Source organism: Pezoporus occidentalis, unplaced genomic scaffold (assembly GCF_034315485.1).
Source record: "Pezoporus occidentalis ecotype Australia unplaced genomic scaffold, CSIRO_AGI_Poc_V1 ctg4, whole genome shotgun sequence".
Classification (NCBI taxonomy): domain Eukaryota; kingdom Metazoa; phylum Chordata; class Aves; order Psittaciformes; family Psittacidae; genus Pezoporus; species Pezoporus occidentalis.
The window spans coordinates 12,583,416-12,597,922 of NW_026915724.1; the positions used below are offsets into that span (position 1 = coordinate 12,583,416).

General features: G+C 41.7%; 2 protein-coding genes across 5 annotated transcripts in view; one reads left to right on the forward strand and one right to left on the reverse strand.

Moving 5' to 3' along the window:
- The window catches only part of LOC134171331 (ethanolaminephosphotransferase 1-like), a 53,080-nt gene extending 50,053 nt beyond the window's left edge, over positions 1–3,027 (forward strand). Inside the window, exon 10 of the mRNA XM_062633474.1 lies at positions 1,044–3,027. Within this exon, the coding sequence (XP_062489458.1) occupies positions 1,044–1,109 (66 nt within the window). The 3' untranslated portion in view covers positions 1,110–3,027. The remainder of the gene's footprint in view (positions 1–1,043) is intronic.
- A 1,678-nt stretch (positions 3,028–4,705) lies between these two features.
- MAPRE2 (microtubule associated protein RP/EB family member 2) overlaps positions 4,706–14,507 on the reverse strand; it is a 104,074-nt gene continuing 94,272 nt past the window's right edge. For all 4 annotated transcript variants that reach the window (XM_062633478.1, XM_062633475.1, XM_062633479.1 and 1 more), the window contains 2 exons: positions 13,357–13,515; positions 4,706–7,686 (listed from right to left, as the gene is read on the reverse strand). In XM_062633478.1, the coding sequence (XP_062489462.1) occupies positions 7,615–7,686; positions 13,357–13,515 (231 nt within the window). In that variant the 3' untranslated portion in view covers positions 4,706–7,614. The remainder of the gene's footprint in view (positions 7,687–13,356; positions 13,516–14,507) is intronic.

A 14,507-nucleotide genomic window follows, 5' to 3' on the forward strand; every position in this document is an offset into this window, starting at 1 on the left:
ATGCTGTTATGGTTGGGTTGTTTTTAACATGTATTGTTTTGTTTAGTCTAAGGTTTAAAAGTCACTTTACTGCAGGCAGCGCCTTCTCACACATGCAGAAACTTCAGTGACTTATATTATTCAGTGTAGCCGACTGGTTTTGGCTTTAAAGCCATCACAATCAGAATATTTATGGGCTGTTTTTTAAGCAGTGGTTGACTCATGTGGCATGAATGATCCCATCTCTTTTTTCCCTTTCTTCTTCCTGAGGTTATTTGACAGAAAAAAAATAGGAAGGTAAGATGCAAAGTGCCAGGAATAGAATTCATAAAATCAGGTTAACTTTGCTTTGACTCTGCAAGCAAAATAGTTGTCCCAATTTCTAATCTTTTATTGGCCCTCTGTTAGCATCTTTCAGCCTGGAGACATGAATGAGACATTCGGTTTTAGCAATGCATTTTTGTGCCTACTAGATATCAGTTTTGTCATTTATTGCCATCTGAATTACTGCTGAAACTCTATTTCCCTCAGATAATGCCCTCTTTTTTAAAGAGTATTGTCAAACTATCCTTAGGAAAGTGTCTTAATGGAGGGGTTGCTTTTAGATGAAACACGTTGCATGGGAAAGGTCTCATTTCACAGGAAGTTTGTCAGCATTTTTTTATTTGAGATACACCCCTGGGATATAAGGATTTTTCTTTGAAAGAAGCCTTTTGTTAGCAGACATCAGCATCATTGTAGATTTTACCTCAGCATCAATACAGACCAGTTGGTGGAGGTCAGAATGGATACACCTCGTCAAAATTTGCTATTGACTGAGGTGGCCTAGCTCCATCACAGTTTATGTCATCTGTGAATCTGGTCCATAGCAACTTGACTTCACTTCCCATCAGTGTGCTGCAAGAGAAATGTAGAGACCACAGCTCCTTGTAGGTCCCTATGTACTTGAAGGTCTCCAGATATGCAAGGAATGTGGTCAGGTTCTCCTCTTTCTGACCAGAAGAGAGATGTTGAATTGTGAAGCATATCAAAACTGGTTGCTAATCTCTGCAATTCTTCTTTAGGGCAGGCAGCTGAGTGAGCACTTGAATATTTACATCTTTTCCCTGAAGAAACGTGTCCAGGAGTGAGCACCTGCACTACGATCAGACTGTAATACTTGACACGGAGATTTGCAACTCTTCTGATGTGATACATAGTTGGAATTAATCTGATTAAAATAACCAAAGAATAGATCATCCGGGTATCTGAACCACTGCGACAATGAGCTATGCAGCAAGATGCTTCATCTCAGAGGAAGGTTCCTGTCCAGCAGAGAAGTGTTTACCAAGTTCTTCTGCTCTAATATTCTCTTCAGCAATGTTATGTTACTGCCCTCTCTGAAGCTTTTGTCTTCCTCCTCCTTGCCACTGCGTCCAAAGTCCTGGGTAAATCCATGTCAGGTTCCATGAGATCCTCGATGGTTTATAACCAGCACTGTTTTTTCCCAGCGTAGTCACCAGTGGGACCCTGCCAATGCAAATCCTCCCTGGATGTCCTTCCCACTCAGACATCTGTGCCTGCTTCATTTTCCATATTTATTTTCTCACAACTCATTTATTCCATACAACCTCCTGAAGGGCTTACACACATTCAGGCTTTCCCTCACCTCAGATGAAGGTGTGAAGAAAAGAGAATGAGATCAGAAAACTATGGGTGCAGTAAAGTGTTTTTAAAACCTATGGGATTTTTCTTCCCCAGCATTAAGATGAACCTCAGCTGACCTGTATCTGTCAGCAGTGCAGGCTCCTTATAGCAGCACCTGGCCTTCATGCTTGTTTTCTGGGCAGTAAAAAGCACATTGTTGGCATTTCAGTAGCTACAAGCAATATAACCCTACAAAGGTAACCAGCTGAGAATAAATTTGGCCAAAAAACTTTAGAAGATTCTCATACTTCACTGCAAAATTAATTAGTCAACATCATCTATGAATGCAAAATACAAAGCAAATCATTATTTGCCTTTGTGTTTGAAACAAATTCGTGTGGTTTTAGATAATGGGGAAAAAAAAGGCAAGAAAGGCTTTTTTTAAACATTACATGTTTACGTGCAGATGCAAACCACTCGCTTCATTTATAATATATGTAGGTTTTCTGTGTGCCTTGGAGGAAGGAGGAAAAATTTAAGTTTCATCTCTTTTCATACGCTGCTCTAGCCAGAGGGGTTTTGTGGCCTTGAAGCACTAATGAAACAATCTGCCCACTTTCCCCAAGGTAAGCATTAGATTACATTTCTTGCACAGAGGGATGTGATTGATGGACTGGCATGTTTATTAACTAGTTACCTATCTCGCTTGCCAGAAGCTGGGCAGAAGCGTAGTTGTTGAGCTGCTGAGCCTGAAGTTCAACTTTTTCAGTTCTTAGACCATTTCTCTAGCTTTATCACTCACCTTATCATTTTTCCCCAATTAATATACCCTTACATCAGTGGCTCTTATTAATATTTTCAGCTGAGCGCTGACTTTGTACATCTTTGTACAATTTCATAGCTTTGTTCAATTTTAAATTGAACAGCTTCAGTTTAAGTTCCTACTGCCTGTTAGAGCAGTTGATCTACCACACCGTCAGTTGGGCTGATTTCCCATGGCAGCCCTTACGACAGGGACCAGGGGACAGGCCTGCACATCAGCTTCCCCTCTTCACAAAGCAGAAAATTCAAACCAACTTACAACGGTTTTTACGGTTTGAAAACAGACGTTCCACCTAGTAAACAGGCATGCTGAGGGTCCCATCCCCTACTACAGCCACATACTGCAGTCACAGTTCAAGCAGCTAAAAGCTTGAGTTAATCAGAGGACATAGGCCATCCTGTTAATGCTGATTTGGAGATTTTGCAGAGAGCCCTGCAGGGAGAGGAGGCTCCTGCACCCTCTAGCACCCCTGTGGTCCAGCTCCAGGGCTGGAACAAAGAGAGGGGTCTTCCAGCCTTCCTCCTCACTGTCGGGTGACCACACCTGATGCTCAGGGAGTGTGGGGTTCCCACATTGCTGCTCCCTATCTGCCCAAGGACTCTTTTTCTTAGAAAAAGCTTGACAGCTGTTTGTTTAATAGGCAGTTAATTAAACTGTTTATTATAGGCAGTTCTGACTGTGTTTGAAGGGGAACAAGTTTAATAGAGACATATACCCAGAAATCCGTTTGATGAAGTCAAATACTACATCCGATACCACCTATAATGCCCCAAAAGTCTCACCTATTCCAGCAGTTTGTATTTAACCCATCCATCAAAAGTATCCGGAGGAAGTCCTGACTAGAAAAGAATTAGAATACAATAAACAAAAATACCTCTGGATTGAATGTGGTTATACTGGAGGCACTCCCTTTTCCCTCTGTCTTGCACTTATTTAGGAAACAGTTGGAAATAAGGTTTCCAGAAGCTGCACAATCTGATGCACTGTAATGGAGTATTTTGAATATATTTCATTAAATGAAATGATAGAACTTGAACTGCCACAACTTGCCTGCACTTGTATCTTTCTAAAGAGAAATACAGAGTCACTTTCAAAGGAAATTAAGCTCCAGCCAGCTTTCTCACATTCTGTATGAAGATGTGGCAAATAAATAACTTTCCCTTTTTGAAACAACTTGTCACTACGATCTCTATGAAGACAAGTATAAAAAGAGAGCATGTATTGCACAGTGTATATATTGGATTGTTAGCCATCTGAGATGGTAACTGGTTCAATGAATGGGAATAAAAATGCTTTGTTCATAGGGCAGCATGGTCACAGATTTATTCTGCAAAGTCAGATAATGGTATGTACGTGACCTAACAGTCACAACATTATGTCAGAAAGTTTTCGACTGTTTGAAAGTAAATAACTGGAAAGTAAGTAACTTTTTTATGCTGGGGATTAGCGCTAGCCCGAAGACATGCTTCCCCCCTTGTCTTGTACAAAGCAACCAAACTAGGGCTGCTCTCCCAGATTTGAGTGCCTGGGTTGGAAATGGGCTCTTCTGGTCCTGGCTTCATCCTTCACCCTCTCCATCAGAAACCTTCCCTAAGTGGTGGTGGGCAGTGTTCAGCCCCAGCCCCAGGGATAGCTGAAGGCAGCAAAGGGGCCTAGGCTGATCTTTTAGTATAGAGCACAACCAGGTAGCTTCAATGACAGGAAGAGGTCCTCACCCAAGGCTCAAAGCCCTGGAGATTTAGCAGCAACTACTTGCAGCAATATTGCTTCATGCTGCAAAAGAGCTGTAAGAACTACAATTAAGTTTCTCCCTTTTCTTCCAAAACCCCATCTTTTAATCTACAACAAAAGTGACTTATGCACTGCATTGAACAGTCATCCCTGAATGGCTGGCCATTGCATGAAAAGTCCATTGGGAGCTTAAGTGCCCTTGTTACCGTTCTCTCCACTCCCTGGCTGCTGCAAGTTTTGCTTTTGCGGTATCAAAACTGAGACAAGAGATTTAGTACTCAAATCAGAAAGCATTTACCATAAAGAAGAATGCTCTGTTTACATGCACATACATTCTCATTTTTGATTTGCAGAAGGGGGTACATTTGCTGAGCTCTTGGGGAAGCAAATACTACCTACACACATTGAATAAGTGAATCTCTTTTCAAAGCAGCTGCCTTTTTCTTCCTGGTCCCATATGCAGTCACTAATGAAGAAAAGAATACGTATTTAAAGCAGAAAAGTATTATTTTAGAATGTTGTGAATAGTCTCTAGAGCTAGACAGATTTTAACATATATTTTTTTATTAAATATGTAAAAAGATAAACGCAAGTTATTCACATATTCAGACAAAAATCTACTCTACCATGCGACAATCTGTGGATAATGTAAAACGACTGATACATCCAAATAAGACTTTTTTGTATCTATTATGCCATTACTTATCTATTTATAATTAATACATATGTTTACATTCCTTTCGGTTTACATTTAATATATAACCAAAGCTTTATGGTGTGCTATTTAGTAAATGTAATTACAAATGCATATTAAAACCATAACAGAAGAATGGGTTACTCACAGGGGGTGGGAGGAGAAGGACAACTCTTTCTCCTTTCAGAGCATCGCTCGCCACTCAGCACAGCCCAGTTTTCTAGTGCCCACAAGGTATCTTACCGCCCTGGCTCCCTACATCAGTCACTCCCCCCGCCTTGATACAAGCAGTGAGAGGGTGATGCTCTTTGGACCAGAAACAGGATATAAGGAATTTTCAGCAGATGAAGTTCAGCTTTTTAGGACTCTTACTATTGTTTAATATGTGCTCCAAAGAGAGAAAAGGAGAGGTGCACAACAGCCTGGTCATGAGCCCTCCAGGGAGCTCAGCAACCCCAACCATTCGCACCTTTAGAAATACATTTTATCTTCAAGTGCTCTCCATGCATCTGCTCAAGTATTAGCAGAAGGGTGAACTGCAGTAAGAGGAGACTGGTGCTGATGGAATTAAGCTTATAGACTGATCCCAAACTCCTTGCCCCATCAGAAATCCCACACAGGTTAAAGGAGTCTGGAAAAAAAAAAATTAGTAACTGCTCTTCAACAGTATTATGAAGAACTACCGTTTATTACAATGACAATTGTAATAAGTACATATGTTCTAATAAACACAAATACAACAAAAATGACAATTCCCCCATTTGTGGTGATTCTTGGAAATACTTATTTTGGAATATACACATTTTTTTAGAAACCAGACCTTGCTTGTAACCAATCAAGAAAGGAAAGGAAAGCGCTGGCCAGCAGGTTGCAGTACTTCCACTTCATCACTGGGTAGGACACGAGGCCAGCGCTGGAGACAAGGCTGGGAAACCTTCAGCCTGCGGGGTCCAGAAACTCTTCTGCTGAGCAGGGGGAGGATCAAGGATCTGGAAATACCTGTTCTAGTGCTTAGCAGTATTTTATACGTTGTCTGTGGTGCGACACACAACAGCAGGGTTCTCACATTTAGCCAAGAGCCACTTAGCTGCAGAAGATCGATTAGGAACAGAAAACTGCATGAGCATGTGTCTGTGTGCACCAGGGGGTTGATTAATTGAAAACCTCTCCATGGAAGCGTAAAGCTGGAAACTTACGCATTAGGAGCCTATGAAGGTCTAACATGATTTAGCTGTTCATTACGCTTTGGAGTTTTCCAGTGACTGCTGATTGGGATGGGACTTCCATGTGCCTGCTAACTCAGTGTAACAATCCAGAGCTAGGAAAATCAAGTGAAAGACCAAGAATACCAAGCATTAAATATTCAGAGAGACTACAATGCACAGTTTTACAAGAAAAATACGGAATGCTTTGCATACTTCAAGATACCTCTGTTTATAAAATACCATCATTTAGAACAGGGCGATGGGACAGCACTGGAAGGGAACACTCTGACTGCAGACATCTCCACGGCAGACATGGTTCTGCCCGGCACAGGCCTCACTGAAGGAGGGTTAGCCAAGCAAAGAACTGACTCTGTGCCCCTTGGTGAGCTGGGCCCCCTCTGATGTATCCTCTGTCTCCAATAGGAGCCCTCAACTGCCCCTCTGTGCTTTGTAAGCAGCCTCAACACCCATGAAGTGTCCACTACTCACTCACAGAGAGTTCAGGGGGCTCAAGGCTAGTGCTGTTGCTGGTCTTTCCCCATGCTTTACACCAGCGAGGAAATTTCTGTCTTCCAACTCGTATGGCCAGGGCAGCAGAGCGGGAAGGACAGCAAGAAGAAACGGCTGGCCTACTTTGTCCTCTTCCGAGGGCTGGGAAGCCAAGTATGACAGCAGAGATCATGTCCTGCAGCTATACTTGTGTCAAGGAGATTTCTCACCTCCATCAGCATTGAGCTATGCAGAGGCAGAGCTGCAGCTGGAGGTTGGGACTGGATTTCTCAGGAAGGAAGAAAAGCTGGGAAGCATCTACTGACTAGTCAGGAAACTAGGAGGGTTTTCAAAAAACTCAAGTGGATGTCTGTTCCTCCAGAAATAAGCCAAAAAACATATCATGCAGCTTTCTAACAAGCTTTCTAACACAGGGGTTTAAATCTCTGCTAGTGAAACAGATGCTCTGCCTTGCATTTCGTGAAGGCAGGAAAGGAATAAACGTGAGCAACACGAGCATTCTCCTCCACAACACATCTCATTGTTATGGCTTGATTATGACTTCCTCTGTATCCCTTTATTCCAATTGTTTGACCAAATTTATGCCCCAAGGCAGACGTACTAGAAAACGCAAAAGCACCACAAAGTGAGAGACACAGCTAGTGGTACGGTACTTCTTGCCACACAAAATGCCAATATAAATATGTTAGAACAAGTTACAAGTGTATCATACTTAAGACAAAAAAAAAAAAAGAAAAAAATAAATATATATACTTTTTTAAAGAGCAGAACAAATCTCAAGCAGCCAAGTGGTGAAGTTGCAGTGATGTACAGTAGGTGATGTAGCCCTACAACCTCTTGGGAAGATACACTGAAAGAAGACGTCTGCAAATGCATCTTGGCAAAGTATGGGTACAGAATGCAGTGGCTGGCTGGCACTCACTATGGTACATAAATGTTAATGGCAGACTGGGAGTGAACTGATTTCAAGTTTGAGGCCGCACATGTTCCATTCTCCAGAAGAAAGTTCTCACACAAAACGAAAATTGTCAGAGCCGCTGGGTGAGTCAGTACTCCTCCTGCTGCGGGGGCTGTTCATGGACTTGCTCTTCACCTTCATGCTCTTCTGTGTGGCTCTCCTGCAGGGAGAAAAAAGGCCCCAAAACACTCTTCAACAGAAAGCATTCCTCCTGTAATCTTGTCCCGCAGTGCTCACCATAGCCTAAAGATTAACTTCAAATTTTCGTGCAGTTAAGTACAAAATGAGCTGTTACCTGAGAAAAGCAGCATCTTGTAATATTACCATAACATGTATTCACTTTGCTTTTAATCACTGCACATGCAGTACTGATATTTCCCCAGAAAAAGTGTCACTTTTCAACATCACTGTGGATTAACTGTTCTGGTAAGTGAACGTTTTGCATACCTAGACAGTGAGATGCTGTATCATAGCATCCTGGTGTCCTCCCATTTTCAGTTTGTCCAAGGATTTCTGGACCTGTCTGCTGTAGTTCTCATACAGTCTTTGATCTAGGTTTGTATCACTAAATGGAAAAGGCACTTTTGCTATTGCCTGCTTTAAAAATTAAACTCAGCCTCCTTTTTGAGGTAGGACATACTACTTTCCCAAAATAATATACCCATGCTAATACAGACTGGATTTCAAAGGTTATCAAAACAGTGGGTTTTAGCTATTTCCAGAAAATGTGACCAAAGAGTTGCAAACACATTTTTGGGGGGGGGGGGGATAGTCAGTATTCAGTGATTTATAGAGCTACTGCTGAAAGCACTAATCACTAATAAACATGTCCCTTGTGCAAATGTTACGCACAGTATTTTCCAGAGCTGTGTCTCTGTGCATTAGGAGAAGAATCCTTGACTGAAGGGAAAGCTGGATCCTCACTGATACCCATTTCAAACAACTTCTAAATTAGAGACAACAGACCTGGTATCTTGACTTGACCTGTATGTTATCAGAGCTCAAGATGTCTGGCTGACTTCTGGATTCCCATCAAGCACAGCTGCATTTACAGCTTTCTTTTCTCAAGTGGCTTCCATCTTTTCAGCGCACTGTGCACTGAAAATATCCCCCGCATGTACTCCACCTTGTGTTAGTAGACAGCTCCAAAGGAAAACTTTTCCAAGACATTGAGCTGCCATTCAAGCTGCAGCACCCCTGATGTGTTACCTCTGCGGAACTTGCCTGGCTCCCAGCAATTTTCTTTAGGAGCAAGCAGCTTGAACAGCAAACTTCAAAAATGCATGCTGCCAAGTTTCAAATCTGAGGCAAAAGTTAAAGGAAAAGGGAGGCCATAATCTGCATTTTCTCAGAATAGTTCAGAGCAGCTTACGCAGTAAAAAAAATTCCCTTCTGGCAGAAAACCTTTCTAAAGGGCAAGAGCAGAAGAAGGTTCCTAACATTTGCTGATACAATGGAAGTACTCCACTGTTTACCACACAAAACCAGCCAAATTTCAATTGAAAGCAAGGTTTCTGTCACTCGGGTGCTATTTTCAGGTAGAAGCCATGCATGTCAATCAGCACAGCTGCAGTTTAGCACCTTACAGCTTCTTGGGGGAATGATGTCCTTGGTGTTCATGGTAGGCACATCATGTCAAAACCGCTTTTTGCATAGTGTCTAAAAAACACTTCTGTGATGGGATGCAAGGGCACAGGAACTTTACAGAGAGAAGCTGACATCTGTGAGATATCATCACAGCCTTATGGGGTGAGAAAACTGAAGCTTGTTTAGCCACAGCAAACTATGTCCCTGTCTCTCCTGTCCCTCCTTATGTGGTGAGGTGACCAGCTCTGAAAAGCAGCTGTTCCATAAGCTCTGTGCGCAGAGTGTGCAGAGTCTGAGATAAACCTATTAGAAAGCCCACTCATGCAGACTTTACAGGTCATGTATATGCAATCTTTTCATGCGTATAATAGGAAAAGCCTATTATGGGAGTGGTTTGGGAACCTACTCTGCAGCTCTGAAGAGTGATGGCTCCTCTCTAGCCAGGCTTACCTTTGATGGAAATGGTAAATCTTAATGGGACTACCTCAGAGGTTGTTCTGAGGCTCGGACATGTGCTTTTCAGTATGTACAGCTTGTATAAATATATGAAATGGGAAAGACAAGAGTCACTACGTTCAATTACCTTGGGACTATGGAATCTCCCTGAATAGCATCCCCTAATAAGGAAAGCAGTGGAAGATCTATTTAGAACATTTATTTCTGGCCTGGATCACACAACCATGGCCATCTCAGTCTCCCACAACGAGATGTGCTCTCTTTTGACCATTCAATCCATCTGCCTCAAGGTATTCAGGTGTGCCTCTAATTGGAAGAGCTAGACTTAACAAAAACCAGCTGCTGGTGGTGGGGGTGCCTTTTCCAAAAGCAGCAGCAGCAGATGTAGTAGCTGCTAGAGCAGAAAGATACAAAACCAGCTGCATTTTGAACAATTGCTTCGAAGCAACTGATGGGTGGATTGCTGACCTTTGATCTAACTCCTGCCTGAACTCAGCCAGGATAGCCTATATAGGAAATCAAAAGCTTCCCATTCATTTCTGCTTTATGCAAGACCTACATGGCTCTGGGTTTCATAAGTAGACACGTAGCCTCTTCTGGTTCATCAGTTTGAAGCTCTCCTACTGTAAGATCATATCACCAAATGCTTTACATACTATCTGAGGTCTCAGTGCTGTCTATAGCAGTCACAGCATGAGTGGTAAGGGCCAACATCTCCCCACCACCCAAATGCATAATTTTTTTAACACTGTTCTCTGTCAACTTGGATGTTTTTGATGAGGTAGGATTACAAACAAGTAATTTGTAATTAAAAATTATGAAGTATTGCAGACTGATCAGCCAAACGTTAAATGGCACTAGCAGGTAACAACATCCCTCTTACATAACCAGAGACATAACGATGAGGTTTAAAACATAACCACAACAGGGAAAAGGGAGCCTCTAAAGACAAGGAACCCAAATAGACTGATATTTGTGCTGTATGACTCAAAACCTCATCAAAACCAAGACACTTTCCCCCCCCCGAAAAAAAAATTAAACCAGTCTTAATTCAGCATATACTGAATTAAACAAAGCAGAAGGTTTTAAAGTGAGATAGTTGAAACTACACTATGACCTGGAATTCTGCAAAAAAATATTGTTAGCCCGTCCCACAACATGAACATGATAAAAATCTCTTCAATGCTCAATACTATAATTCTCAAACCTCTGCAGAAAGATTTTTGTAGGGACTAAACTCTGTACCTGCATTCTGAATACTTCTACGCAGAATTCACCTGACAGCCTACAATGCTCATGGGGTACCTATGAGCTACTAGGAGGTGTGACTACTTCAAGTGCTGTCCAGATATCTTATTCATACTCTTTTTCTTTTAGAAGGATTAAATTAAGCTTAACTGAAAACTAAGTATAAATTGTCCCTTCCAAATAACAAGTTGGTATGAAAGATAGGACATGACCTCTGTGCCATGTCAAATACAGTAGATGCTAGGAAGGAAGAGTTCAAGACTGCCATCAGGCAGTTATCTGAAGTATGAACTGAAAACAAAGCTAGTCACAATCTTCAAGCACAAGGCCTTGGTCCGGGATCACTTGTGCAGTATGCGAGAGCTGCATTCTGGTGCATTCCCTTCCTGAAGAAAAGCCTCATGGCCACAGTATCATTTATAAATGTCACAAATCCTGAGAACTAATGTAATCTTTTTTCCACTTTGCCTCCATATACTTGAGAGACTTTAAAACAGATAAAAAGAAAAATCTAAGCCAGATTTACAATGAACTCACTAGCAAGAAACTGGGAATGCTGAAGTTGTCTGTGGTTAGGAATTGGGGCTATTTCCAATCTGCAGACTGGGAAAGCCAAACTGCTGCTACTGATGGATTAACCTGCAAAATGCTGCAAGATATAGAATTTAACTCAGGAACAAGTCATTACAGAAAGGTGGAAAAACAGAACTGAAGGGCAAAACAGGACATTGAGGTAGCAAAGTCCAAGAACAAAAGGTAGGCAGGATCTGCATCACCAAGGGAACCAGTGTCTTTGATTTAACACTAAGGCACTGGGGTCTTTCCTCAGCAAATTATGGTCTATCTGCTAAGCTGAGGAGGAAATGCACCCCAGAAGATAAGGAGATCAAGTCTCCCACTAAAAGGTAACAAAAAAACTGAGCTGGGAATGGCCTCTGTATTATTCTCTGAGGGAGCAGTGCTCTCCTGATGGAGTAATGTACCTGGCCTCCAAATGCAAACACGCTTCAGATAAAGGCACAGTTGTTATATGTAGTTCATGTGCAGGCAAGGATGATGCTAACAACAGAGAAAGGCTTGGAGGGAGGAAGCAGATAAAACACTGGGATGTGGACAGAAGTAGAACATTTTGTAATGTGTTCTGCCAGTAAGGAAAACTGCAGGAAGAAAAGCAACAAATGCATTCCTTGGCACGGAATCACTTGCTATTTAAGCCAGACAGACAGATGTGGTAGGGGTATGGGGAGAAGAGGGATTTTTCTGGCTTTGCTTTATAAATAAATCACTGTTCTTGAATCCAGAAGACATTTTCTCTGACCACTATATGTATGTAACTCTTTTAGCCTGTTATCACGTGCTTGGCAAATTTGTCTTATTGTTTATTCCTGTGAAAATAATGGTTTCCTCCTCCTTTTCCTCTTTAACACTCACCCCACACTGTTGACCTCTTTCCCCTGTCACTTCCCATCTGAGCAGTGGCTCAGATGCCAGTGCCCATGTCAGTGCCCCTGTCAGTGGCAAGCTTTTGTCCCTCTTGCACCTCACTTTCATTTATGCTGTACTAGTCTTTTAGAAAAGCATGTGAGTTAGTGGTTCCTGCAGCACTACTTTTGATGCAAAATTTGAAGTCTGATGACCACTGCTGCAACAGCTTTCTGGGAACAGATGTAAGACAGCCTACAATACCACAGTGCTGTCAAGAGATTAAGTTGATGCTCAAACACTCTGGAGCCAAAGCCATCATTCACTGGACACCGAAGGGTCAATCGTCAGTACAATGCATAGAGGGATTTAGTTCACATGAATGGGAGCAGTTCAGCTAAAACTCCACTGAATCATTATCCCTGCATGTATCTGAAGAATTTAACCAGCACCCTTTGCAGCTTCTTGTTCAGTGTCTACAGCACTAAGTCTAAGATGCAATGAGATTGTTGTTTACTCTTGCAGACAATACATTTCTGAAGTTTCAATAATAGAGGATTATTGGGCTTGCACAAGGAAGAATTTTGCTTATAGCAACAGGATAGAAGAAATGCTAAAGAGCATTATCTCTGCAGATATAATTACGTATTTGGCAGCCTGTATCGTACACATTACAACACCGCCACATGGGCTACAGAAGGTTCACAGCTGCAGACACTGAACAGCACCTCTGTCAGAATTTCTGTGATTTTCAACATGTTGAAGAACATGAGTAAAAGACTTTATGCAGAAAGGCAGAAGACAAAACCACAAAATTAAGGCTCAGAACCATATGAAACCAATTTAAAGTTGTGACACACTCCCTCCTCTTTCAGATCAGCTTCAGCAAACCTAGAATACAAAATCTACACTGAAAGCAGCAAAAAGCAACCAGCCTCCTGAATCCCTTCTCCAAGTAGAAAAGTCAGTTGCTTCAAATGCAAACTTCCTTTACAGGGGATGGGGTATGGAAATCCAGCTGCTACAGTTCTGCTCACCAAAGTATAGGACATGACTCAATACTGTGACAATAAATTATGAAATTTGTCTAAATAAAATGCATTAAGCTTGAACTTACATGTTCTTCTGAAGCATAAAGGACTTCCATTAGCCGATTCACAAGGTCATTATTCTCTCCCCCGTGTTCTTGGCAGAGAAGTTCAATCTCCCTTAATTTGCCAAAGTAGAAATCCCTTTCCTTCTCCACTCCTTCAAGTGCAAGTTTTAATGAATGTACCTGCAGATGAACCAAGACGTGATGCATCAGCTGAGATGCACTAAAGACAAAATAACTCAGTCTACAATTATGCGTGCTGAACAATCTTAAACATATATTCAATATTACAGCTTAAAATGAAGTCACTTTTTTCCTCAAGTGCTAGATTGAACCCTACATAATAGACAATAGTAAACCAGGCTCCCCCATTGCACCTCTTAGATACATCTTAACCTTGATCCTTAAAGGTCAGTTTTCTTGGTGCCTTTTTTTCACTGAAACCTCAAAGCAGCTGTTCAGGGATCAGAGCTACTAGCTATTCTATGATTCTGTCTCCTAACAAGGCTGCCAGAAGTGTCATGTGATGGCAGTTAATTAAACTTCCAGCTCAGTACTTGCATTATTTTGCTGGATTAATGTGTAGTTGTTGAGAAACCTACAATATTCTCCTCACCTAATAGATCTAGCAGAAAAGCTTACTAACGGAAACAGTCTAGTTAGGAAACTAAAAGGTCCGCTAGTTGCAAATGTGAGTAGTGCTGTGCTGTTTTTTCACCTCTTCTTTTCTGCCCCCCACTTACCATACTGTTACAGACCCATGTTTTGATACTCTGAGGCTGTGACTGGCTGCACCACGAACATTATGACCTGATTCTCTCAAATGCCAAGTAACTTTCTCTTTGCAGCCTTGCTCATAAGTCTTTAAGCTATGCTGTCAGTCCCAATTTCAGCACTAGGACTGCCACAGATCATTTACGGGCAGCATAGCTGTTAATGAAGCCTCATCATTCATGAAAGATGTTGCAATATTTTTTTATACATACATATATATTTACACGTATTTAAAGAACAATTTTGTGGGAGCATAATAGATAAATTACTGTCCAGCAGGGTACACACAATCAGGATAATGTAAGTGGCTTGCAAATTCAGGGGACAGCAATGTAACAACCAACTGAAATAATCACAGATGAAACTGTCTACAGTAAATAGACTGACCCCAATCACATCCA